The 26,762-nt window shown below is 50.9% G+C and overlaps 2 protein-coding genes across 2 annotated transcripts in view; one reads left to right on the top strand and one right to left on the bottom strand.

The window, feature by feature from the left end:
* LOC114909086 (zinc finger protein 11-like) overlaps nt 1–26,762 on the top strand; it is a 334,553-nt gene that overhangs the window by 56,349 nt on the left and 251,442 nt on the right. The window lies entirely within an intron of this gene.
* On the bottom strand, nt 2,398–8,241 carry LOC108931889 (zinc finger protein 750-like). Its single transcript, XM_018747957.2, has 3 exons — nt 7,910–8,241; nt 3,936–5,361; nt 2,398–3,480 (listed from the first exon to the last, which is right to left on the bottom strand). The coding sequence occupies exons 2-3, from the start codon at nt 5,255–5,257 to the stop codon at nt 2,853–2,855; spliced, it is 1,950 nt and encodes a 649-aa protein (XP_018603473.1). The 5' UTR covers nt 5,258–5,361; nt 7,910–8,241; the 3' UTR covers nt 2,398–2,852.

Consider the following 26,762-nt stretch of genomic DNA (forward strand, 5'->3'; position numbering starts at 1 on the left):
TAAACATTCAAAACTGACATTCGATTTGCAAGGCAATTCTGAAGAACTCTGGGATATCTGGACACCCTTCTGGAAGTTTCTAGAAAGTGCCGCATGATGATACCGGTGATACAGAGTAACCTTTTGACCCTGAGCCGTGTCTCTGTGCTGTGGACGTATGACACGTTCGTGAAACCGTGATAAAGCGACCCTTACATGGCGATAAATACAGAACAGCGGCCGCACATCGTCCCACCGCGGTCGTGTTGACTTGCACCCCTGGCGCTGGCTGTGTATTTCTCCTCCCTCCGGGCCCCTATGGTTCCGTGGCTCCGTGGCGAGCCCTCACACGCTCAGGGAGCTTACCGTTGCAGCCTGGAGCGCAGAAACGGCACACCTGACTGAAAGAGAGTACCTGCGCGTCACCGTTCACCTGTGCGCCTGCGAGGCACGGGTCGGAACACGCGGGCTGCGATCGGCGCTCCGCGGTCGCACCTGCTGCGTGTGCGAGCGCGCTTCGCGTGTGTGCACATGTGCCTGGCAGCAGGTGAGGCGCCCACTTCCACGTTGCCGTTATTCACCTGTCGACGGATCGGCCCTGCTTCTCGCTCGGTGGTCGCAGGGTCGTCGTCCCTCGGTACCCCCTCCCGACCGCGGTCGACACGCCCGCGCTGCGCACCCCACATCAGTAGGCGTATCAAACAGACCCGAGACGCCACCACAGGAAGCCCTTTCAAAGGCTGCTGTTTGTTTACTGGAACCGGCACCCCGGGTGTCGGGGGGGTGAGACGATCAGGCGTCCCCTTAATTTGTCTCGATTCAAAGCCCGTTTGAGGACTGTTCGTTGTGGTGTTTTTGTGCCGCGGTCTGTCCGGTCTGCGGGCACGATGCGTTACGTATTGGAGCTTCGATATTTTCTTATCGCCGCTGCGTATTCAAATGAGCTGGAGTGAAAAAACGAGCTCAGCGCACGGCTGGGATTTTGGCTCCTCTGTTGATGCGATGAATAGTAAGTAGGCACATGATTTAACTATAAGTCGCATCAGCAGCGCTTGAGGACATCTCCGCAGCTCCCCCCCGGAGCTGGTTCGACCAGTCGCCACCCCTGCCCCCCCGGCAGTGGCGATTTGCGTACGTCTTGCATTCTTCGCCCGGGCGTGTTGCTGTGCAGGTGGGAGCCCTGCGGTGTCGCCGCCGCCGGGGCACTCCTCACATCCCTGGCCTGGCGTCACTCGCCCCGGTGACGGTTCGCCCAACCCGTTCCGCCCTCCAGGAAATTTGAAAGCCACGCTTAGGGACACGGATAGAGAGGGCGGGATGCGCCCGTTCCTTCGAGCCGCCCGACATCTCGCAGTGTTTAGGACGATTTGAGCGGAGTGAAGAAAGGGCACCGTGGTTTCGAATTCCCACTTGCTGTTCATCGCGAAGGGAAATCGCTCTTTGGCAGGAGACACATCGTGGGTCTCGATAGACCCCGTAGCCCTGAGTCAATCCGATCGGTGACTTCATTAGTTAAATATTGTGCTTTGTTTCCTTAGCTCAGGGCACTCCTATCTGACCTTTATGCAATAACACCCTGCATTGTTTACTTGGCTTATGCTTCAGTGACAGACAGCAGAAAGGCTCTGGCAACGGGCACACGGGTGGAATCCGGGCCGATTCAATAATCGTTGTCCGAATGTGAGCGCGGCGCGCGTTGCCAGCGGCTCGCGGTGCGCAAACCTGCACAACACAGCACAGACATCGCGTCACCCCGGGCCAAGGGCGGGGGCGGGGCTGGGCGGCTCTCCGGGTGAGTGTTCCTACCTGTCACGCTAAGGGCTGTGGCTAACCCCGAAATGACGAGCACCAGAGCTCAAGTCCTGCGTAGCAGTCCTCGTGTCTACGCTAATGTTGTTTGGGACAATATGCTCATTTACCCCCCCCAGCCGAAGATTAGCTGGGTTTGAATGATACTAAACCGAAAGCTTTAGTCCAGGACTGACTTTTACTCTTCTCTTACATGAAATTAAATTCACTATTCGAATAAAGTCTTGCATCCAGCTACGAATCTTAAAGTCCCGAACAGTCTTGAAACTTGAAAGCCTTTCATATGGCCATGATTAATACAAAATAACTGAAAACTATTTAAACTCTGAGCCGCATTAAAATTGACACTAAATGGCTGGAAATCAACATGCCTTGTTGCCGCAAACCTCTGTTCAGTGCTGACCGTTGACTCATTCATCCCGTAAACGTGCAATGTTTCTCGTCTCGTCGTCGATCACCAACGCTCAGCAACACCAGACAGGAGCTGTGAACTCTGTGGAGGTGAACCGAATTAAGGTGCTCCTGCGCTCCTCTTTCATTTTTTTTCCATTTTTGAATATGTATAACTTATTTTTTTTCTGGAAGTATTGTATAGTAACAGGACAGATATAAAATGTTTAAATACATTTATATTTTATTAAAGCCAGGCACTATTTACACCGAACCACCACCCAGTGCTGTTCTCACTGTCCGTAATAAATATATTAGCTTGAAATGAAGTCCCTTCCCCGCCTCTCTGTCTCTTGGGAAGTCTTCAAAAGGCTTCTGTCAACATGCAGAAGCATGTCTTGTTGCGCAGTATACATGGTCCATGTGGAATGCCGTTAGGTACACTAGTAAAACTGAAAAAAAGGGGAAAGATTGTTCCATCGTGGGACTTTCCTTGGGCCATGTCTTTTTCACCGGCCTTTTAATGCTCCGAAGGTGTCCTTAAAGGTCTCATCCGGTCCGAGTAGAGCTTGTTCTCGTGGTCCCCTTGGCTTCTGTGCGCATCACCCCTGCGGGCTGGGATCCGGCCGTGAGGCGAACAGCCAGGCGGCCGGTGCTGGATTGCGCCCCCTGTCTCAGGTGCAGCGGGACTTCTTCCTCGAGGGCCGGCTGGACATGGACACCTTGGCCTTCTTGGAGTGCTGCTGGACAGGTTTGTGGGATGCTCTACAGCTGGGTCTCTTCAGAACCTTGCTGCAGGCGTTGTATGGTGCCGCCGGCTCAGATTTCGGGGTAGGGGGTGGGGTCGGGCCTCTGACTTCCCCGATTTGCTGGCAGGAGGGACCACTTGGACTTGAGTTGCAAAGGACGGAGCTGGCCAGCTGGCAGAGCGCGACGGCCGCCGTCTGCTTCTGCTCCTCGCACGAATCCGGGGCTGGTACCTTCTCACCGTAGGGTGTCTGGTTCGCTGTCAAGTGCCCCGGTTCCAGACTACCCCCGCGACAGCAGAGCTGGTGGTCCGGAGAGGCCCTCAAAGACAGGTTCAGTGGCATGTCCTGATGAAGGTCCTGGGGACGTGGACTGTGTCCCCTGCTGCTGTGGAGGCTTGTGTCATGCTTCTTCGAGAGGTTCAGTGGACCAGTGTCCTCCTGTTCCTCCCCCTCCTCCTCCTCAGCCTCCTCTGCAGTGTCTTGCTCTTCTTTCTCCTTTCCAGCTTCGGGCTCTCCTGACTCATTCGAAGTAGACTCTTCTGGCTCTTCTGACCTGGAGTGAGAGACAAGGAAAGAAGGGCAGTGCGGTCAATATTAGAAACGTTCATTCTGAACACAAATGTGAAAGTGAAACCCAGGACTGTGGCCCCGCCGGCTTTTGGGTGTATCGACCGCATATTATTGTCGAGTCGAGAGGGTCAGGTATGGCTGTAATGTTTAAAAGGACCATTGGAGGTCAACAATTGGTCACACTGTAGACCTGAGGTTGGTGTAGATGCAGGTGCTGCCAGAAACTCCTGTTTTATGTCTTACGTGTTTTTGCATTCCTCGTTTATGTATTGTTATTATTGTTTTAAAAAAAAGAGCTTCTCAGTCCTGCCTCATACCTGGCCGCTCCCTGAACCTGTCATACCTGCAATTCCTCAATGAATGCTGAAGCGGTGGAAATATTACTACTCGTGCATTTTGATCTCTCATAGCATAATTTATGGCTTCAGATTTTCTCACCTCCCCGTGTCCTGTGCCTGGTCCTCTTGACCTGGACTGGGAGATAATCTTCCAGGGGCAGTTGATTCTTTCCTCACTGGCTGTGAGGTGACAACACCTTTAGTCGATGGGTGCAATAAAGATGAATCTTTGCCCGGCACTGGGCAGCTGTTGGACTCCTTCTGAGCAAAGTCACTGGTACTGGGCCGGTCTGGAGAACCTGAGGCAGCGCAGCCCACCTTGGGGCTCATCCTCAGTCCCTTCCCCTCTGCCTGGTCCAGAATGGGAGGACCTGTGCTCTTGCGCTCGGCATGAGGTTGCAGAGTCTGGTAAAGGCCATAGTCACCAGACCCCAAGGGCCTACTGTACATATCAGGTCGCAAGTTCTCCACCCCCAAGAAACAGGGATGGGGCTGATCCGGAGTACGGTACAGGCCGTAGTGGACTGGGTGCACCTGGTGGGGTGACTGGATGAACCGATACTGCTGCTCTGTCAGCGGGTGGAGCGCAGGTGTGGTAAACAGGGGCCGAGAGAGCAGCGGCCTGTGCGGGTCCAGGATGTAGGGGCGGACACCGTGTATCCTGTCTTGTTCCTGCATCATGAAGGGCTGGTAGAGTGGGAGCAGCGAGGCGTCGGGGAGCAAGTAGGCCGGGTACTCAGGAAAAATGGGAGCAGGGTAGCTGGATCCCGGTACCTTGCTGTGTTTGTGGTCAAAGGGAGGGTGGGGGATGAATGTGGGAGTGGGACGCCAGATCGAGCTCGGGTGATAGAATGGGGCAACAGTCTGGAATAAGCTCTCGGGTTTGGGTGCAGGTGGCGCCAAGTCTTTGTTGTCTTCTCGGTGGTTGGAGATGGCGGAAAAGGCCGAGGACCGTGCCGGGATCTTCTCGGCCTCTTCGTCTAGCATCTCCGCCTTTGACTCTGGTGAGCTTTCATTGGCACGCTGCTTGGGGCTCCTGTCTCGTTCCTCCACCTCGGCATTCCTTCCTCTAACATCCGTCAAGAGGCTCTGGTTCTGCTCTCCGGGGCAGTTAGATGGCACAGGTGTGGTTATGGATGTGCTTAAGGACGTGGTTGCGGGTGGAGCCGCAGTTGTGGTTTTGTCTACAGATTCAGCTGGAGTGCTGACAGCGGGAGGGCTGTCCACTGGGGTCTTAGGTTGTTTCACCACTTGGGAGATGGAGATGGAGTTCTTGCACAGGTCATACTTCATGTGGTTGAAGAGGTGAGACTTTTCGTTGCAAGTGAAGGGGCACTGGAAGCAATGGTACTTGTATGGCTTTCCTGGGGGCCGGGGGATGTAGTGGGGCTTCTTGGGCTTGCGTTCCTTAGCCGTGTTCATGGTGGCTTCAAAGGGAGGGACGAGATCTCGCTGGATTCTTGCCCAGATCGGTTACTGCAGGCCTGGGGTGATGCTCAGGCGTGGACCATTGCAGGGTTCCAGACCTGGACGGACATATGAAAGCTTTGGTTAGATGAGAGAGGAAGATGGCCCATTTTGAGGTCATTCTGTCCTCTTCATGGTGCATGATTAGAAGGGAGACCTACAACGTTAAGCTGACTGGGTGGGACTCGCTCCTGGTTAAAAACCGGCCTCTTTCACAGAAACTTCTGGGCCTCGTGCCCAGTCTCTGTGGTAACTGTTGCGACGGACGCAGCAGCTGCAGCAAAACCGAGGTGTCGTGGAATTGTCCTGCGCTGCAAAGGAGCTGAACTGAAGAATGGACCTTACAAGGGTTCTCCATGTTTTGTTCAGCGAGATCTTTAATGGGACAAAATCCTTCTGTGGTTGGGTTGCTACTCGAGAGCATAGTCTGTGTGTGTGTGTGTGTGTGTGTGTGTGTGTGTGTGTGTTTGTCCCGCTGTTTGTGTCTTTCTCTGCATGGATACATGGAGACATGTACATCTGCACGGGAGACACAGCTCCTGCATTGTGGGTGAGCGAAGCACCGGCGAACGGTGGGACTTGCAGGGACTCGTCTCCCTCACACACTCACACACATAGAGCGTGAGAGTCTGCTGCCTCCTGGTTCCCACGGATTTACCTGCAGGAGGTGTTTTGCTCAGGTCCAGCATGTGTGATGACACCACGCGGACCCCCACCCCCGCTCTCAGTCTCGCTAGCGCTCGGGATCTACAGGTCCACCTGTGCGGTTGAGGCACTTAAAGGGAACCTCCGATGCTTAGAACTTGTCCTCGAACGTCACGGGCGTCCGCAGTCACATCTGTCCAAAGTTGGTTTGAGACCTTCTGAAATTTCTAGCTTTTCAAAAATTATCAACACGTAAACCCAGTAAATGTATGGGATGCTTTGAAATGGGAGAAACACCCGAGCCTCATTCCTCATTTGCTTTTACTTAGCAAATATGACCCTGATCAATAATACTTAAATGTACAAATACAGCAATATTTCATGTATGCGAGAAGAAAGATTACTTCATATACTATGTTTTCATATGCATGGATTTATGATTGAAAATATTTCTTTATTTTATTTTTTAATTTGTAGCGGTTACTCAGATCCACTGAATTTTGCGACTTTGAGATCTCGGTGGAAAAGGGACGCCTCGCGCCGAGTTCCCTGAATATCTAGCTGCAGGCGTAGCTACTCGAGAGTCCCTCTGAAGAAGGAATGGGTTTTCCGTGGTAACGACCCCTTGCTGTGTTACCCTACCGCAGGCCACAAAGGGTAAGCAGGCATGCCTGCAGGAGGCCAGATGACAAACACAAAGGAAGTCATGTGATTCTTCACCAGTTAGTGCTCCTCCGTTAAATCCACCGTCACTGGAATTTAATTAAAGCCAAATCACATTTTTATCCGCAGAATTTTAGAGACCACGTGGCCGTCCTGAACTTATCTATATGAATTATAATAATGTGATTGCATTTATTTAGCAAGAGGCGATCATAATTTCTGTAACAGTTCTTTTTCCGCAAAATCCCAGCTACGTACGAGACATTGACGAAAAAGTACGAACGAGGGGCCGAGGCAGAGGTTTAGCACGACCGCATGGCGACCACGAAGACCCCCTTGCTGGGAATGTGGATTCCCCAGGTCTGCATTTCCCAGGGCTCCGCCCCCTGGCGCCTGACTGCGACTCGCACCCGCAGCATGTTGTCACTCGGGTTTTCCAGGAAACCCGCAGCGACGGCAGCCACTCCCTCAGAAATAAAAACCAGAAATGTACAAATGGCCCGGAATGGAAGAACCCCGGATCTACGCTGCCTTGCGTTCGGCTCGACGGTTCGGCCAACAGTAAGGCCACGAACACGCAGCTGTTCGCGCCATTAATAAAGAAGTCGCTCGACAGACCGTGTATTTTGAAGCAAAGGCCATAGCCTGAAACGTCTTTGAACTTTTCAAATGCTAAAAGTAGAACAAATATATTTTATTTAACGTACACAGACACTATTGAAAAGTGCAACCAGCGATATATGTTCCGGCGGCTCTTCACCCGAGTCCCTTGACGCCGTTCATCCCCGTTTGCTCCCGTTTCCTTGGTGTTCCTGCGCGTGGAGACGCGCCGGCTCCCGTCTCTCTGCACACCCCCGCTCACGGCTCGCCAGGTATCACAGGTAACAGGTGTGCGGCGACGCGGCGCTTCGCCTGTTCGCCCACCCACACCTCCGCGTGCCGCCGATCGGAGAACCCTGCCACTGCCGCCCGACAACACCTGCTTGTGCAACCTGATCCCGAAAAGGACAACGAGACATTTGCCTGCCTACTTAAAGTTTAATTAGGGCACAGCTGTGGTCACACCTCACACCTAAACCCCTCTATTTATAGACATGTATAGAGTTCGCTGTATGTCTACTGTACACTGTAACCTCACGCTCGGCGTGGATCTGCACGTTCTCTGCGGTGAGTGTTTTCGGAGTGTTCGCTAGGTCGCCGGCACCATGCGGGCTTTTCCACCCGGGGGACAACCTGCGCGCAGGTAGGGAGTCGACAAGGAGACGGCGCGAGGGACGTGACGAGGGAGGTGAGCCTTACCTGCAGATCTGCGAAGGCGCGGAGCCGTCGGGGGTCCTCCCGCCTACGACCGGACGGACGCCCCTCTTCACCTGTTCGCTCTCTACCTGTCCTCTTCCCTGAGCTCTCTGAGCAGAGAGGCTCCTTCAGCTGCGCGTTTCCCCGGCGACGGGGCGGAGGTGGGAAAAGCCTTCTGGTGGCCCGTGCCCTTGTCCACCTGTCCTCCCGCTGCAGGGACGCTCTTCTCGCCGTCCTGTGAGCGGAGCTCCTGCTGCCTCTGCCCTGTCCTTCCCAACCTGTCCTGCTCACTCGCTCTTCTCTCTCTCTCTGTCTCTCACCGCGACACGTCAGGTGATGCCAGGGGGCGGAGCCTCCGAGCAGATGAGGAGCCCTAAAGCTGCATGGATGCACCTGAAATTAGCCAAGCCCTGAGCCACGCTCCACCTGACCCGTGCCACGGTGCCGCGGCACTGCGTACATACACACACACCTGTGTTTGTGGTGACACGTGTCGCTCCGGACTCACGCAAGCGTGTGCAGCTGTGTAGGTCTGCGAGGACACACACGTGCGCGTGGGGGTGTGGGGACACACAGGTGTGTGTCTGCACATAGGTGTGTTTCAGGGAAGGCCCCCCGTGTATGTGTGCGTATATTGTTTGGGGTCGAGGGTTGTGGGCATGTGTTGCGTGCGTGCGTGCGTGTGTGTGTGCGTGTGTGTGCGCGCGTGATTGTAGCCCTTCTCCATCTCCCCGGGGGGGCTGTGGGCGGTCCAGCAGGACAGGCCCTGAAACAGGCAGAGCCAGCCGGTCCAGAAGCCACCCGACCACAGCGCCTGGAAACAGAGTCACATTCTTCTGCGTCTTCGCTGCTCCTCAGCTGTTAATTAGGTCATTTACAGTCGCGGGACGTCAGTGCGGCCAGCTATCCTTGGGTTCGACACCTTCATTTTCGTACTGAGCTCCCGTTACCGTTAGGCGACGTGCACCGCGGCCATTATTTAAGCTCCCAATTCGGAGGTGTCGCTCAGACAGGTCTGCGTTTCACTCTCCGGTCGTGTTCCGCTCCAGTTCGACCCATTTCCATGTTGCGTGTGTCATAAGTACAGTTTCCTTCGTCTCATTGCCGTAATTCTTCATGGAGTCCGGTGTTCCCGTTCAAAAATGCGCGGCCCTGATAATCGTGAACATGATGGTAGCGTAGGTGATCACCTCATGTTGCCTTTAAACCGCCTTCAGTCCTCGTCATTATCACAAGTTGTACACTTCTTCCTGGAGTTCATGGTCCATAGTGTGTGTGTGTGTGTGTGTGTGTGTGTGTGCGTGAACTCCTGAATTCTCTATCTGACACTCTTTGCTCTTTGTTACAGTCTCACCAATTCATTTTCTATGGCCAGATCAGAACAAACACACACACACACACACACACGTGCCATAAATGTACACGAAGTGAGCGAAACTGGTAAAATGCAATGAAACTGGTGATCAGTAGAGTTGTGTGTTCAGGTGCTCCGTGTGCAGAATCTCACAAAGCCCTCTTTCCATCAGACGGAAGAAACTCTGTACCCGGCAGATGAAAACTGCGAAGGGGCCCGATCTGACCGGAGCGCAACGCCAGGGTAAAACGGAGTTCTTTTGCCGACCACACTGACGCTGTGTCTGTGGTCTACCGTGGGAAAGTGACTCTTGCTCAAACTCAGCTCACTGTGGGCTCCAGCTCTCCGCCTTTCTCCAGCGATGAGGTCACCGCTCCACCTTCATCGCCTGCGAACCGCGGTGCTGCTCGGAGCCTCCTGCACCCGACCGGCCCGCGAGGTGGAACCACATGAGCCGTGCAAATACGCAACGTGTGGTGTGAGAAGCGTCTCCCGCTTAGCGCTCCAGGAAGGAAGTGTTGAGCAACGCCAGTTTGTGCCGAACCCACTTAGCCCCCCGGGCATAAAAATGCTTTTGATATAGGACACCCTGCAACTACGACAGCAATGGGACTCTCATCTTACCTCTTCACAAATTGTCTCGAGGATGAGTTATTTGGCAAAGCGCTCGCTCTTTAATGACGCCCGCAGATGCTGCGGGTCATTGCAATTAGTCCAGGCACAGAGGGGGTACAGAGCGGCTGTATGGAAAGGGTTAACTGGGTGTAGGTGACACCTACCTAACAGGTGTGTGGTGCAAGTATCCCAGAAGTGAGAAGTATGTTCGAGGCACCGCTAAAGGGATGGCAGCCAGTGTCGCTCCGGGTGTCACCGAGACGGCGATTTCCGATATTGTCTTTGTGTATCGGACACTTATCGCCATGGTAACCGACAATGTGCGCTTTGCACACGAAGCAAAGTACAGTGATTTACTCCTTTATTTATAGGGCAGGGTGATTTTTACTCGATCGTTTCAGGAAAAGTGTAGATCAGACTTGGGGGGGGGGGGATCCAGTTGTGTGATTGGTCACTCATTCCAATATACTGTATGGGTGATTTTTAAAAGCAATTTTCATATTAACCTTACAATATGTATTTTTTATTTATCCAACCTTCCAGCTTCAATGACCGCTTGTCCTGAGCAGGGTCGCGGTGAACTGGAGCCTATTATTTATTTTTCGTTTATTTTTAGTGCATTGATGTACGTACTATACATAATTTGTATACATATTTCTTTTTTAATTTAAAATATGAATTGTTTTATACTTGGAAATCACTTTAAATATTTAAATGAAGTGATTTTTTCAGCAAGTTGTTGTCCATTTTAACAGTTATTCTTCTTAGTCTTTGGGAAAAGTCCTGAAAATGAGGTAAAAATCAGACTGTGATGTCCTGGCATTTCTGGTCGTTCCAACAGCTGGTCACACAAGGTGAGGTCATGTGCTGAAGGACCAGTACCTCGATCGAGTGCTCAAACCCAGAACCTTCACAGTACAAAGGTGTGACCCCAACCACTAGGCCCCCTGCTGGCCCTACACACGTACTGTACGTGCTACAGCAGGTGTTACTGAAGATAAGGCGCCAGGCATGTGGTGGAGGTACCGGCCAGACCGTGGAGCAGCTGCAGGTGGAGGTAACTGAAGACGTTCTGTAGGATTAACATCGATATTCCGGATCCAAGCTCTTTTTAGGAGCGGCCAAAGGGCCACAAATCATGTTGCGATGTGTCTTTACCTGCAGGGTCTTTTCTTTCGCTCGGTGCAGGAACTCTGTCAAACGGGTCCAACTGGAGAGGCCAAAATGTGCTCACCTGCAAGTGTGCGCTCTGGAATCCCTTACAATTTAGACACGCTCAAAGTACGGAGGAAGTTTACTCGTCCACATCGAGTAATTAAGAATTCGCCGAAAGCTTGAAATGTGTCAAATAAAAAGCATGTTCATGAATTCTTTAGCGCTGTTGCAGCATCTCTCTGCCGTCCACCCCGTGTCCGTCACCATTATTTGTCCAACACAGGGTCACAGTGGTACGGAGCCTATCCCAGACACGCAGGGTACAAGGTAGGCTGCGCCCTGGACTGGACACCAGTCTATTGCAGGACAGTCGCATACACAAACACACACTGCAGACAATTCATTCTTGCTTGCCTGAAACACACGTCTTTGTACTGTGGGAGGAAACCAGAGCACCTGGAGGAAACCCACGCAGTGGAGAACATGCAAACTCCACCTAGACTGATCTGGATTTGATCCCACCTCCAAGTTCATAGCCCAGGAACTGTAAGGCACCAGTGCTGCCTGCTGTGCCACCCACACAGATACGCAGAACCGTCATTGAAGCACAAATTCAGAAGGTACCTGTAAAACTGGGAAATGGGTGTTTAAAACAGCAGGTGGTGGGAACTATCGCACAAAGGCCTCATGAGCTTGGGAAGGCAATGGGTCCAAGAGAGACGGGTTCTGAGACCCTTCTTGAATGCTGGGAGGGATTCAGCTGCTCTGAGGGACAGAGGAAGATGATCGCACTACATTTGGGGCAAAAGAAAAACTGACAGGCTTCCAGTTTTGGACCCCTTGTGAGTGGGACCACTAAACGGCCAGAGCTGGAGGAGCACAGTGCTCTCTCTGGGGTGAATGACAGTCCTTGGACCACCTCGGAGGCCGTCTGACTTTTCGGCTGATGTGTCCGTTCATCTTTCAGCAGGTGTCACCTTTCTGCTTGTTTCCCTACGTTATCTGCCTCTCACATCGTCTCTTGGTCTGATAAACGCGATGTCAAGGGTCACGCAGCTGCCTGCCCTGCCCTGCCCTGCCCTGCCCTGCCCTGCCCTGCCCTGTCCGCTCGCCGGAGGACTGCGTTCGCTTCCATTCAGCAGCCTGACATGGAGGCTGTCGAGGGAGCGGGGCCAAAAGTGATCCGAGCACACCAGGGTTGTCTCCAGGCATTCGCTTCCCATACTGCCTCTGCGTTTGCAGCCTCGGGGCTGCAGAGTGTGTGTTGAGTGCCTGAACATCAGGGCGTGGCCAGCGGCACATTGACACGCCCGAGAAGGTTCGCCCCGAGACATGGTTGTCTGCTGCCACTGCTGAGCATTGTGGGTAAGGATGGATCAGTCGGCGGTACAGCCGACGCTGGTGATCACGACTCGTCGACGCCTGTGATCAGCGTCCAGCGGTTGTGTTCCGTGACGTCCCCGGTCAGCACTGCGTTTCAAATGGGCGCCTCTGGCGTCGACGCCCCGTGGCGCTGAGCATTGTGGGAACAAACGCCGCCCTGCTTCGCACTTGCTCTCAAGGTGCTCGCTTGCGCGGCTGCGTGTGATTTTTTACGGTTAAAGCTCAAGTTCGCTCAGCTAGGGGGCTTGCCGCCTCTCCGTTCTGTGCCACCTGCCAAAGAGTTAACGTGATTATTATGTTTTGGATGATTTATGACAAAAGGAATGACCCTTCGTATTTGTAATGTTCTTGTCGGATCTCACACACGCTGGAAACATAAACGCGCACAGTACGTAACACGCACAGATGCGTGAATGTCGTACCGTGTTTCTAACACCTCCTGGGAGTTCCATCACTGTATTCTCTGGTGGGAACACAATAATATTTCATGGTGTCCTCAGTGTACTGGGCTCCTGCTTGGAATCAACTGGGATTTTGCTCATGAGAAATGACGCTGTTTTGCCCTTTCGATGTACAATGTATCTGATGTACCTGAGAGGCAGATTTGCAGGAGCGAATGAGGTTTGCGGGAGAAGGAACAGGAGCGCATGTGTCCTGTACACAGAGAAAAGATACGGCGTTTAAAACGCCTGTGTCGTCGGCAGGACTCTGTCACTTCGCGGAGTTCAGCCAATGCGGCATTTTACATGGGTGCGTGTGGTTAGTGCCGGGCTTGCTGGGCAGTACCAGGGTAAGTTCCCACCGCGTCCTCAGAGGTTCGCTCCGTTTGTCCGCTGGCGCCACACACCCCAACGCGCAGCGACGTGTTACGGCCTGCTGCGGGCCCTCCCAATCGGACCCGACTGGTTCCCCAGCTGCCTCGCTGCCTGTGCGGGCCCTCCTCGCTGCTGTCCTCCCTCAGCCACCCCACCCGCCCACGCTCCCCCACACCCCAGCTCCCCACGGGCTGACAAACCGCCCCGCTGAGCAGCTCGTGCTGCCAGGTTTCGGTTCTGCCGCTGCGAGTTTCGATCGCTGCTCGGCGGTTGGGACGTGCCGGGTCCTGCCTCGCACCCCGGCTCGCTCGCTGACGGCGCGGCAAAAGCCCGGCTTTGTCTCACCCTGCTGCTCCTGCGGAGGAGAATGAGGAACCGGCTCGCTGGGGCTAAAACGAGCCGTTTCTTTCTGGAACCTGGAGCGGCTCTTTCGGCTCTCCATCATCATTAATGCTCTGTCCGTGGGGCTTCGTGGACACGTTTAAATCAAAGCTTGCAGCTGCCTTAATACTGCATTTACACTGATTTACATTAATTTGGCAGATGCCTTTCTCCACACTGACGTACACTCATTGTTATGTAGTATTTACTTGATACCTTCATCCAAGGTGACATCAAGTGTTAGACACACTGCAGTGTGCTCCCTGCACTCATTCACGCCTTTGAGGAGTACAACAACGTAACAGACACACACACACATGCACACACACACACATAGAGTGGGCAATTTGGAATCACCAGTCCGCGTGAAGGTTCCTCACCAGCTGTGAGGTTCCAGCATTTCTGGTTTTGACTTCTCTCATTTATCTAATGCTTAGTGTTTAGGGTTTAGAGCTTAGGGTTTAGGGTTTATGGGGGCATAGTGGTGCGGCGGGTTTGACCAGTGCCCCCCCGTGTGGTGGATCTGGGGTTCGTGCCTTGCGATGGCCTGGCGTCATGTCCAGGGTGTGTCCGTCCCTCTTCGGCCTTACACCCTGTGTTGCCGGGTAGGCTCCAGCTTGCTAGGGCCAAGTGGTTGTAGACATTGTGTGTGTGTGTGGGGGGTGGGGTTTAGGGTTTGTCAGTGAACAGAAGATGTTGGTCCAGCAGCACAAGAAGCCTCACGGCCCGAGTGGAAAAGCGTCGCCTCATACCGACTCGTACAGCACAGCCTCGGGCCATTTCCTCGTGAAGCTCAACGTGCCACCCAGGATGAAAATTTGCATATGTAAATATTTTATAAAGAATTACCACCACGAGTGTCAAATATTGAGACAAGGATGTTTCCTAGCATTTCGGTCTGGCTGAAGGAGAGAGTGAAGGCAGGACAGAGGCGCCGGGGCCTGTTTTACCTTCACCGCCTCGTTTGAGTAAGAAGTCAAAATTCCAGTTTTTCGTCTCCTGGGGCCATCGTGTATCGATTCCGTTGAAGAGCTGACATACCCACCTCGCCTCGGCGTCACCGCGCCTCGGGCTGTTTCAGCCCCCGGGGGGGCCGAGAACTCACCCATGAAAACCAGTGTGCTTGCCTGCATCCCCAGCCCAATCCCTGCCCCAACATGCGTGTGAGGCTCTGTTTTGTCGCCGCAGCCTGTAGCTCCTGGGCACCAAAGATGAGCGGCGTGTAGTCCGCAGCGCCGGGAACAGGCAGCGTGAGGCATCCTCCAGCTTCCCGGCACATGACCAAAGACAAACACCGGAGCCACGGGGCTGTTTTCTCTCGCCTGGTCAAATATGGCCAAGAAACTGTCTGCTTTAGACCATGAGAATGTCCACAAAACACCAAATGGCTACTGTGTGCCAACCGCATACCGACCAGCGTGGCATTTACGGGGCCGTTGAAGTGCACAGGAGCAGAACCGTCCGGCGGTGCGTGGTTCTCAGGATTCGTGGGTGTTCTTTCGAGATGCCGCAGAGTGACTCTAGAGCTTTGTTCTCGCTTTCAAAGCTGCGCCCAAACGTGACCCGAGTCCTCGCCTCACCCCTCTGACTGCTTGTGTCCCACTTTTAAAAGAGTGTCTAGTTGTAATTACAACGTATTTTTGGTTATGTTTTCTTACGCACTGTCACCCCTGGAGCCAAAGCCAGCAGGTCTAGAAGCCCCGACCACCAGAGCTGCACCTCAGTGCCGCCACCTTGGCTGGGATTCAAGATGCAAAGAGAACTCCGTAGAGAGCACACACGGCCATACCTTCTTAGAGTCATGCCATTGAGCCCATCTCCAGACCCTCCCTCCTCCAGATTGCCCTTATCATCATCGTGGCAAAGTCATCGTCCTCGTCATCGTCCTTGCCCGGGTCTTCTCCTTCGTCTTCACTGTCGCGTGAATCATCGGTCACATCGGTCCCCTGGCGTCCCGTACCTTCTTCCATCATCTCAATGCAATCAGATCTTCTTCACCCTCTTCGCTGAATGTTTGTGGTTCTTCTCAGGAGCTCTTCACGGTGCGACACCATCCAGCAGTGTCGTCAACTAGGAGTGCTTTCTTCACACCGGTTTTCTCGACGCCGGTGGCTGAGAGATGACAGTAAAGTGCATTCCATCATTTTTTATGCTCATTTTTATTATTGTTACATTTCTTTATTTTCAGTCGTTGTGAGTCAAGATTAAAGTAGCTCAAGGTTAATGAAAATATTAAAATGTCTTAGAAGTGATTTTTAATGATACCCATCAACAGCATTTTTACACACCAGTAAACAAACTGACATCTCTGTTAGAAGTTTCCAGCAAAAGTGACTTCGGGGAAACAAACAAAACGTTTTTTTGAGCAAATTTCCGGTTCCAATTTTCGTCGTAACCTGAAGAATCAGCGAACAAGGAATGATGGCCAGCGACGCACGCACGCACGCACGCACACTCTCAGTTCTCTGGAGCTCGTCTTGTTCATTTGTTCATTTTCTCAGAACTGCTAAACTGCACCTCCTGTGTAACGTGAATCATGAAGTGAAACACAATAAACAACCAGCATCGTACAACATGAGCACACCCACGCCACCGATTCCTCGAAAAAGAAAAGAATCGCAATGAAAGTGCATCTTTCGCACCATTAGAGAAAAGGAATGTCCTTCAAGGCCCTGATGTCAGAGTGCAATTTTCGTCGCTTGAGAAAGTGGTTGAGGGTGCAGGAGGTGTGTGATTTTGGGGCCAATAAAATGGCGCTCAGCTGTTGCTGGGGGGTGGGGTGTTCCTGTGTGTCGCACGCTGCCCTCCCAGGCATGTGGGGAATGAGCTCTGCGATGCGGCCACTCCCTCCTGCTGGCCCTGCCCCTTGAGAAATGTCACTCGGTGCCTTCGACATTCCAGCACTCGAGGGGACAATGGCGCGGACGAGCCCTCCCTTCCACAGGAAGGCGTGTGGAGAAGTTGCCAGATCCACTTCAGGTAACAGGGAGACCTGAAGAAGAACAAGAGAAGAACTCGAGTTCTCCTCAAGGCGGTTCCCCAGTCCCGATGAGCCGTGTTCGGCCCGCTACGTTCCTGCCCAAAGACAGCGCACGAAAAGTGTCTTTTGAACAGGGCTCAGGTGGGTGGGGGGGACAATGTAAAGTGTTACATTTCTCCACATTATCTCCAAATTCCAGCATGGGGAATATTACCTGGGTGAAGGGATCTGACGAAGTGACGATTGACTCAAGTCTCTCCTTCTCACTTATACATCGAAGCCGCAACCTGGACCTGCAGATACATATTGCATAAAATCCACAGGTTCCGTCCCTACCTCACAACTGACTCTGCCCAACTACTTTTCCAGGCCATGGTGACATCCTGTCTGGATACTGCAACTTTCTCTTATGTGGCCTTCCTGCTACTGCCATCAAACCTCTGCAGCTGATACAGAACGCCGCTGCCCGAGTTGTGTTTGACTTGCCAAAGCGTTCCCATGTATCTCCTCTACTCTTCTCTCTGCACTGGCTTTTAGATTCAACACTTTGGTTACAGCCTACAAAACCATCGACAGCTCAGCTCCTCCATATCTACAGGACCTGATCTGGTTCTGGCTCCAATGTAGAGGAATGACTTCCCCCTCTCATTAGAACTACTGATTCTCTCTCTGCATTCAAGAAGGGTCTCAGAACTCACCTCTTCTGGACTCATTTCTCTGCTGACCTCTTAGGTCCAATGAAGAGTCAATGTTTATGTTTAATAATTGTGTGTTTAGAATTGTAGAATAACGGATAAACCTGTATGCAGCTACTCATGTGATGTATACTGGTTCATGTGGTGGAAAGTGACAAATTAACTGTACTCTAGAATCATGTCTCTGCATCCAAGTCTCTCCTCCTGTTGATGTGATGAACTCATCGTATTTTCAAGGAGATGTTCATCAATCAGCTGGGGCATGTGGTGGTGCAGTGACGCGCTGGGTTGGACTGGGTCCTGCTCTCTAGTGGGTCTGGGGTTTGAGTCCCACTTGGGGTGCCTTGCGACGGACTGGCATCCCATCCTGGGTGTGTCCCCCCCAACATGTGTAAATGTAGAGATGTTTCCCTCGATCCCTGCAGTCTGTCTGCTGTGAGATGTGATGAGTCCATGTACTGCATTCGCTTCCTACCCTATCTCTTCTCCCATCTCTCTTCCCTTGCTGGACGCAGTCAAAGCTGAATGATCTTCTGACATCCTCATAATGTGGCCGCACTGGAAGGGAGTTTTTCTCCGCACTACAAAGGTAACATGCTCCTGAAAAACTCATCGTAAGGGTGAGTAAATTAAAGAGTAATTTCTATTACTTTCAATGATTTCAACTGTGTAGGTGTTCTTGAGCCCAAAAATTGACACCCGCCTATGGTAAAAACTCCACAAATGCCGTTGAAGTGGACAGACTGACTTCAACAGTACACGTGAGTTTTCATCAGCTCAACAAGGCAGTTGTTCACCTTCCTTCATTGCTCTGTAAGACTGAATGGCTATCAGTTCACCACTCATCCAGAGCACACACACACACACACACACACACACATTTTCAGAACCGCTTGTCCCTTACGGGGTCACGGGGAACCGGAGCCCACCCGGCAACACAGGGCGTAAGGCCAGAGGGGGAAGGGGACACACCCAGGACGGGACGCCAGTCCGCCGCAAGGCACCCCAAGTGGGACTCGAACCCCAGACCCACCGGACAGCAGGACAACCCACCGCACCCCCTCATCCAGAGCAGTTTGTATATTTTCCCCATGCTTCCTCCTAAAGACATGTAAATACACACACACCATTCAGTCCATGGCAGTTTTTACATCCTTTCATAGCATCATGTCTCCAAAGAGGATATTCTTTCATTGTTTTTTTTTATTGACCATGATCCACAGCAGGGCAAGGAGACTGACCAAATATAACTCCTTGACACGCCTAATTTACAGCGATTTTTACCTGGGCTATTCTGGACTGGATCTCCTTTATGCTTGATGCTTCCATCATCTTCAGTGATCAAAAATTCCAGGTAATTTTATAGCTCAAATTTGAAATGTTTTGGTTAAGGGTTACTAAGGATTGTGCTGCCTCATTGGTACGTTGGTGTGTTTACTAATGCTTTTTTTTTTTGAATATATCTAAATTCCAGATGTTTTACTATGAAAATAAGAGCTCTGCTGTAAATACACTGTATACACGAGAATCAGCGAGGACTTTCCAAATCCTTAGTAGTGAACCTCCATTAGACTGTGATGAAAAAACATCTACAAAGGTATAAAAAATACAGTAGGTTTAAACTGTACATTGCGGTTGATGAACTGACTGAGGAAAATTACAAATGCAGCAGACGGAGTCAATAGTGCCCAAAGGGAGCCATAATAGACTTGACTGCAGGGTGAGTAACCGACGCAACGAGGGTCCACAAACACATCCTGTAAGGCAGCCTTACTGTGTACTAAACACATGTCGTTGGCACTTGTTCTTCCCTCTGGGCATGTAAATGCACATTTGAGTTGGGTGCAAACAAACGTGAACAAATGAGGGGGAACTATCGATGTGATGGCCCGGCAGAGACGTCCGACCTACTGAGGGTGGCAGTTCCAGGGTACAGAGCAACATTCTTCCAGGGCCAGCTTTCGCAACTGTGCATATAGAAGTCATAGTAGCAGCACGGTAGCTGGTAGTTTGGAGCTGTAGACATGGGATAGGTCTGTATAGGTCTGTCCAGTCAGCACAGAGTCTTTGACAGCCTGGCCAATCAGCACAGAGTTTTTGACAACCTGGCCAATCAGCACAGAATCTTTGACAGTCTGGCCAATCAGCATATGGTTGTTGCAGCCTGGCCAATCAGCATAGAGTCCTTGACAGCCTCGTCAATCAGCAAGGAGAGTTTGACAAGATGAAAGAAGAAGACAATCAGTCTCGCCAGTTGACAGAGAGAGTCTGAAAAGCTGAAAAAAGAAAGTCATTCTGGAGAGAAAGACTGTCGGCCTGAAAGAAGGTTGAAATTGAAAATGAAAACATAAATCGGACATTGTTTTTGTCTTTCAAAATGTGTAACTTGCCAAACCCGAAGAACCAGTCTAATATTAAGAGAGCAGGTCATTACAGCATTTACATTTATTTATTTAGCAGACGCTTTTTTCCAAAGTAACTTCCAATGGATACTATGCAGTGTTATCAGCCCACACACCTTATTCACTGCGGTGACTTACACTGCTTGAGACACTACTTACAATGGGTCAGTCATCCATACATTAGCGGAACACACACACTCTCTGTCACCTACACACTATGCGGGAACCTGAACAGCATGTCTTTGGACTGTGGGAGGAAACCAGAGCACCCAGATGAAACCTACACAGACACGAGGAGAACATGCAGACTCCACACAGACTGAGTGGGGATCAAACCCACATCCTCTTGCACCACCCAGGTAGTGTGAGACAGCAGTGCCAGTCGCTATGCCACCATGCCGCCCAATAGCAAAAAACACAATGGTTGCCATCACAATAGCATTCAGTGATAGGGCTGTATGGCGTATGTTAAACTGCTTTTTCACACTTTCCAAGTGCCTTTGAAGACACTCGAACCACAGTGAGTGTGAAGAGTTTTCCCGGCTGGGTAACGTGACACCGTCAACTGACACGTCTTACTCTACCATTGGGAGGTGTGTTGGAGCAGTGCCGCCCTGGACTGACTGGAGGCTCGGAAGCAGAAGGAGATTGTTATAGTGAGCATGTTGGCTCTTTCAGTGGTTGCAGCATTTGCATATGCATAGGGCATCATGTTTCAGCTTTCAGGAACCGTTACTCACAGCATGAGTCCCCCGACAGAAACTTTGCGTTCCACATCTGGCCAGACTGACCGGGTATCCAAAGGACTCTAGTGCTACGGGCAGGTTCACAGCTAGCAGATTTTAGCAGGGGCAGCATGGTGCCTAATACAGGACTGAGTGTGGCATGACCGCAGCTTTCCTAGGGCGAAGCTCTGCTCTCTCGTAGGAGCTGTTTTACTTTTTGGGTAGCCTGCTGAGCTTAAGGTGCAGGGTTTCGGGTGGCTTGTCTGCCGTCCCCGCAGGGTGACACAGAGATTTTGTTTGAAGTGTTTTATTCCAGATAGTCCAGAATAGGGTTTTCCTTGAAGTTGTTGGCAGCCCCTGGGGAGGACGTCAGAACGTCGTTGGCAGTGAGGACGGCAGCTGGAAGGATGCAGGCTTTGAAGAATACCATGCACTTCCGCTGGAGTAACCGGCGCGATTTCACGAGCGGATTCCTTTCATTCATGAGATCATCTTCGGACTACTGCGACTTCTGGCGGAGGACATTGTCTGCAACCAGAGGAATGGGCTGTCGTCCTTCTTCGACATCACGCTGACGACCGATGAAGGTTAACGGAGGGTGTTGGAGACCTGTAGGGTCAGTGCCATGCATGCAAAGCTGCTCCCCTACTCCATGGAGCCACTCTGGAGGACAGATAGAAGAATTGTGACTGTCCACGTCTTCGACCCCTTCTTGTCAGCGGACGTCACAGCAGCTTTCCTGGGGGATTTTGCCGACGTCTTCCCCAGACATGAGTAAGACCGGGACCTTCTTGGTATCTGGACTGGACGGAGATGCTTTTTAGTTCGTCTGCATCCCGTCCCTGTGGGGATGGACGGTTATAGGCACCCGCCGGCATATTTTACCTTAGTCAAGGCAAGAGGCTAACTATTTTATCACTGTCAGCCTCCCTCCTGCTATTTGTGTCTTGGCCAGGGGCATACCGGAAGAAGTTGTAAGACTATGATGTGCCAGCGATGTTTGGAGATCTGCCACCTGGCCAAGGACTGCGTAGGCCCCCACCGCTGTACCCAATGCCGGGGGGTAGATCATCTCTCCCACAGCTACCCTCAGCACAAGCCGACCTGTGCCGGGGTAGTGCGGGCAGAGACAGTGCCGACGGGGAACGGTGTGGAAGCCCAGCCTTTGTCTGGCGACACTGCAGAGCAGCTAGGACCAGTGGCGGGTGCTGAGGTAAGAGAGCGGTTGTCCGGGGCCAGTGTGGCACAGTCTCTTTCTTCGCTGGGCACTTCTGTGGGTCCCGGGCCGAGGAGGAGAGAGAGACATACCTGGGCACACGGACATTTCATAGGATTTTACAGGAGTGACCAGGAAGAAGAAGAAGCACAGGAGGGAGGCTGGGTTAAACTCCGGTACTACACTGGCGATGCCGGTCTTCACTGTGACCCCTCAAAAGGGCTGAGAAGATCCTCCCTCCTCCATAGTGGTATCCGATCATTCGGGTTTATTAGTTATTGATTTGTCTCGGGTGGGGTCTCCCCCTAGGTTCAGTTTGTCAGGGTCTGGGGAAGAGTCCCGCCTGACAGCTATGGAGGATGGAGATTTTTGTTCGGAAAAACCTCATGAATGATCGATTTTTAATTCGTAAAATTTTGTACCATTTTAGATTTAATAATGCTTTAATTTTTAGATGTATGTTGTATGAATGTTTAATGTTTGTGGTTTTTAATGACAGGGTAGATGTTTGACATGGGCGCTTGCGTACTTTTCTTGTGGGTGTAACACACTTTTAATGGTTTCCTTGTCATAGTGGATATTTATATTTGTTTTTGAAGGCTGATGTTTATCACTCTTTGTATTAGTAAAATAAGATGTTTGGATGAGTGAATAAGCTCTGTCATGTTTATGTTGAGAAATGTCTTTATGATGAAATGTTTGGATGTGATTTTGCGTTTGTGATTTGTGATGTAGAACACAAAAAAGCAGGTTCACAGCTACGCATTCGCTGGAGCCGTTCAGACTGACAGACGAACACAATGGGAGAACCGTGTTTTATTTCCACTGTCCAAGTAAGTTAACCTGGAAGATTTGCTTGGTATTTTACGAAAGTATGCTTCTTCCTAGGCTTCCTAGCCCAGCATAGCTTGTCGGCAGTGCAAACAGTCCATTCGGCCCTAAGGACGCAAGTGGAGGACAGCACTTTCTGGAGGAGGTCTACATTAGTGGCCAACAAGAGTCAACATGGACTCAATGGCTCTGAACGACAACACGTTCGTTACAGTAAGAGCCGCAGGTCTCTGCACCAGTAACGGGTCATCGTCACTAAGCAACGTGGCTGCTCGTTGTTTCTCAGCACTGCGGACGAAAAAACCCCAAGGACTTGTGGAAGTGAAAACACATTATTTACACAGCTGTTTCCCGAGCCGGGCCTTCGCTAACACTCTCGCATAGGGCCAACGCAAAGACAGTGCCGCCCAAAGCAGAAGTGCAAAGAATAATGCAGGTATTTACTGAGGGCTCCCAACCTTGACCGAGTTTCATTTCCTTTCATCTAAATTGTGTTTTAATGTGTTTGGAAGTGTAAATAATTCTGATAACAAACATGAGCGCAATAAGCGATGGATGGAGACATCGACAAGCAATGATAACAACAGATGGACTGCGGCCCTATGGCTGTTGTGTCCCCTCCCAGCCTCTCTCCTGCCTCTCTTCTCACCTGAAGAGCCTACCTGCAGTAATTCTTCCTTTTATTACTCACCTGCGGCCCCTCTCACTTATACGACTCACCTTCTTCACACCTTTCTTCCTGTAGCCGGTGCGGAAGACCTGCCAGACCTGCAACATTTACCTTCCCTGAGGAACGCGGTCCTGACCTGCTCTGCTTACCTGCCCTCGGGTGTTCCGAATGGTCCGCATTCTTTCCTCACGTTGGAGCCCTCGAGGGAGGGTTTTGCAGCGCCGCGAGCAACGGAGAGCGCTGCGGTGCACGGAAATCTGCATAAAACGAGGAAACCTGCATTGCGCCAAATTGCCTTCCTAAAAGGCACAAGAACAGGTTTGGTGGCCTGTGGAGATCGGGACAAGGGCGGCTCTGTGCTGCCGTCGTGATCTGCGTGATGAGTTGGACAAACGGGACGTCTTTTCCTTCTATCCAGCTGTTTTGAAAAAGACCCTGTTCCCTTTTCTGTTTTTGATTCATAACACGTCGTTTCTTGGGAAGGACAGCGCTCCCAGGTTTGGCGCGTTCCAGACACCCTAGTGACACTGTAACCAGTAGAGTATCGATGAGGAAATTTTCAAAATTTCAACATAATCCATCGATTTTTGAAGGTCGCTTAGTGTGTCACGTGTGTGTATCAACGATCCGGTGTGTTGTCCTGCATAATGCTACCTTACTCAACATGAAATGAAAATTGTTATTATTAAATTATCTTTATTCTAATTGCACCATTAGTATCCAGTCCCAGAAGGACAGATGTTTTGCCGATAGAAAAAAATACTATTAAAGCTTGAAGAGTTACATAAAATAAGAAAACATAAGTTTCTTGGCACAAATATCAGTGTTAACATAATGAAAAAGTTTTTTTTCTTTATTTTTTTCATTTTTTTACTAGTGAATAAGTTTATAGAAGAGTATTAATGGTAGAAGATTAGATACTGAGTGACACTAGATATAACAGCTTCCTCGCCCAAAACTCACTTCATTGGATGGAACAGTTTCACAAAGAAGCCAAGTGATTCATTTTCTCCGTTTCCTTCGTTGGCACTCTGGTGGCCACAGCCACCCCCAGGATGATGGGGATCAGGTGCGACCAGAATATTGAACTGGACTGTTGGAGGACAGGAGGCGTCATGCTGCGGCGCTCGAACCGGTGTGGACGAAGATGCTGCCCAAAGCTTTATTCTTCGTTTGTGTCTTTGTTGCCCTATTTGTTTTATATTTAGGGTTAGGGTTACCATTAGGGTTACTCTGTAAGCCCATCCCGTACTGGCTCACACCCGGTCGCTCGCTGAATTGGGCATGCCCCAGTCTTGTTTGAAAAGGACAGTGTTGTAACACTGTTGGCACCCCCACAGCACCCCCGTGCTCATCTTCGATTGCACTGCTCATCAAGTCCTCCCTTGGAATACAGGAGACGGCAGTTGGAAAGCAATCGTGTCATTACAGGACGGGTGGCAGGCTCCGCCCACCGGGAGTGCACAAGAATGGGCGTTTAACGGACACACAGATCTCAAGATAATGCAGCCGGGATCAAGTTGAGGCAAGACCCAGTATGGGCTCCTCTTAATGAAATATGGGTGACTGACAGGAACGCCGGTGACTCTCGGGTACAGCCAGGTCATGGTATCCAAATACACGTCTTTACAGTGTTTCCTCATATGTAGTTATTTTTGGCGAAAGAAAATATGCTTGCAATAAAACACATAAACGGTAATTTATTTATATTTCATCATCCACTTGTCAAACCCAAGCATTTTTGGAGCTGGGGACTATTAAGCTACGTATCTCCTTAAGGAATTTTCCTCTTGGCACCAACAGGGGCGCTAAAGAGCACTCTTTTCTCGGTTTTTTTGAAGATTTAATTCTTGCTAAAATGCTTATGTTTAGTTTTCCTTTCCAGAGTTTCCCACGTTGTTTTCTTTCATGAAAACCTCGGAGCACTGCAACTGTAAGAATAATTATGATTGAGCTATGTTAGAAAAATTCATTACTGCATGTGATGTGGTGTGATATGAATTGGCCTGGTGCCAAATGATACTACAAAAATAGCTCACATGCATGAATAGAGGCATGTATTACAAATACACAGCGCTGACACGGCCACGGTAATTTAAGTAAGACAAGGGGATGCCAGCCACTGTCGCAAATATTTCGTCATACGGGTAAAGTGTTCAATTCATGGACTCGTGCTAACCGCTCTAGTGATCTTCTTGGTGAGGGATGTGACAAGAGTGGAACATCTTTGGTTTCTTCTGAGTCTGTCATTTTGTTGAGAACATGCTCTGAGTGGGATTCAAACCTACACTGGAATGCACGGCTCAGGAGCTCGTTACCCGCTGCATCTCATGCCTTTGGAAATAACACGCACTTTATTGCTCTAATCTACAGCGTCGCCTTATTAACTCTTAAAAGCGCTGCTTTATTTACTTTTAATACGGCATTAGTCACCACAGTTGGACCGCTTCTCCCAGCTGTGGCTCTGATCCCCATCCCACCAAGGCCCGTGAGAAAGGGGGGAGGCCTGGACGTGTGAGTCATGGTTGAGGCGCAAAGCCCGGTGTGGTCCCGCGCTGGCGGCCTCGCAGGGGGAATACCGCGGTACGAACGGTGCGCACAGTGAGGTGGTTCTAATTAGAGGTTCTGGCAAGAGAGTCGATGCTCCTGCAGCAAAGAGTGACTGAGCACTTCCTGGTAGATGGGCCTGGAGGTCCACCACAGTTACCACGGTGTGGAGAAGGGAGTCGAGGTAAAACAGGATAATGAGGCAATATAAGAAAATCCCATAATCCCTTATGTTTCCTTATGAACCCTGTAAAATAAACACAAAGTTCCTCTCTTCAAAACAATGAGTTTCTCACACACAACGGCATCGTTAAGGCAGAATCATTTGCATGCGCATCACTGTGTCTCTCCTTTTACACTAATTTGTTTATCTACGCTTTTGCCTGAGGTGATTTACAGTGTTTTGCGCACTGATCTGATTGTACGGCTGAGCTGCGCACGACCGCATCACATCATTTTTCAGAATGTTTTTTCTAGAATTTTCTAACCAAAAAATTGGCAAGTTGTAAAAAAAAAATCACTATTTGAAGCGACGAACTGGGATTGAACTTACTGATCACGAAATAGTTTTATTATAAAGGCACATTTGGCAAGAATTTACCGTCGTCGCTGCACTATTTTCCCGCACGGCATCAGGACCAGGAGTGTTTGTTTAAGAAATCACTTACTTTACTGTCTTGTGAAAAAGCAATCAAAAAGTAATAGTTGACACACTCCAGCCATATGAGCTTTTGCTGTAGTGCTTTGACCATAGAAACAGCTGGGTAACGTTTACTGCGCCAAATCAAGGTAATTACTTTAAAGAAGGGAGCTACAGCAGATGGTGGGATTGAAACCCAGGACCTCTGCATTACAAGGTGACAGCGCTCGCCAGTGCGCCACTTGCTGTCCCACACCTTTCTCTCTGTGTTTCTGTTTGCTGCTCCAGTGGCTCCGGGCACCTTGTAGTTACCATGTTCCTGGGTGGTCCAGGACCGGAGGGAGCCCGAACCGAACTGAACCGAACCAGACCGGATCGGACCTGGGGAGGGCAGAGGGGTGCGCAGTCCAGGTGGTGTTACAGGGCCCACACTGAGGAGAAAACCAC

Source organism: Scleropages formosus, chromosome 1, assembly GCF_900964775.1.
Source record: "Scleropages formosus chromosome 1, fSclFor1.1, whole genome shotgun sequence".
Taxonomy (NCBI): domain Eukaryota; kingdom Metazoa; phylum Chordata; class Actinopteri; order Osteoglossiformes; family Osteoglossidae; genus Scleropages; species Scleropages formosus.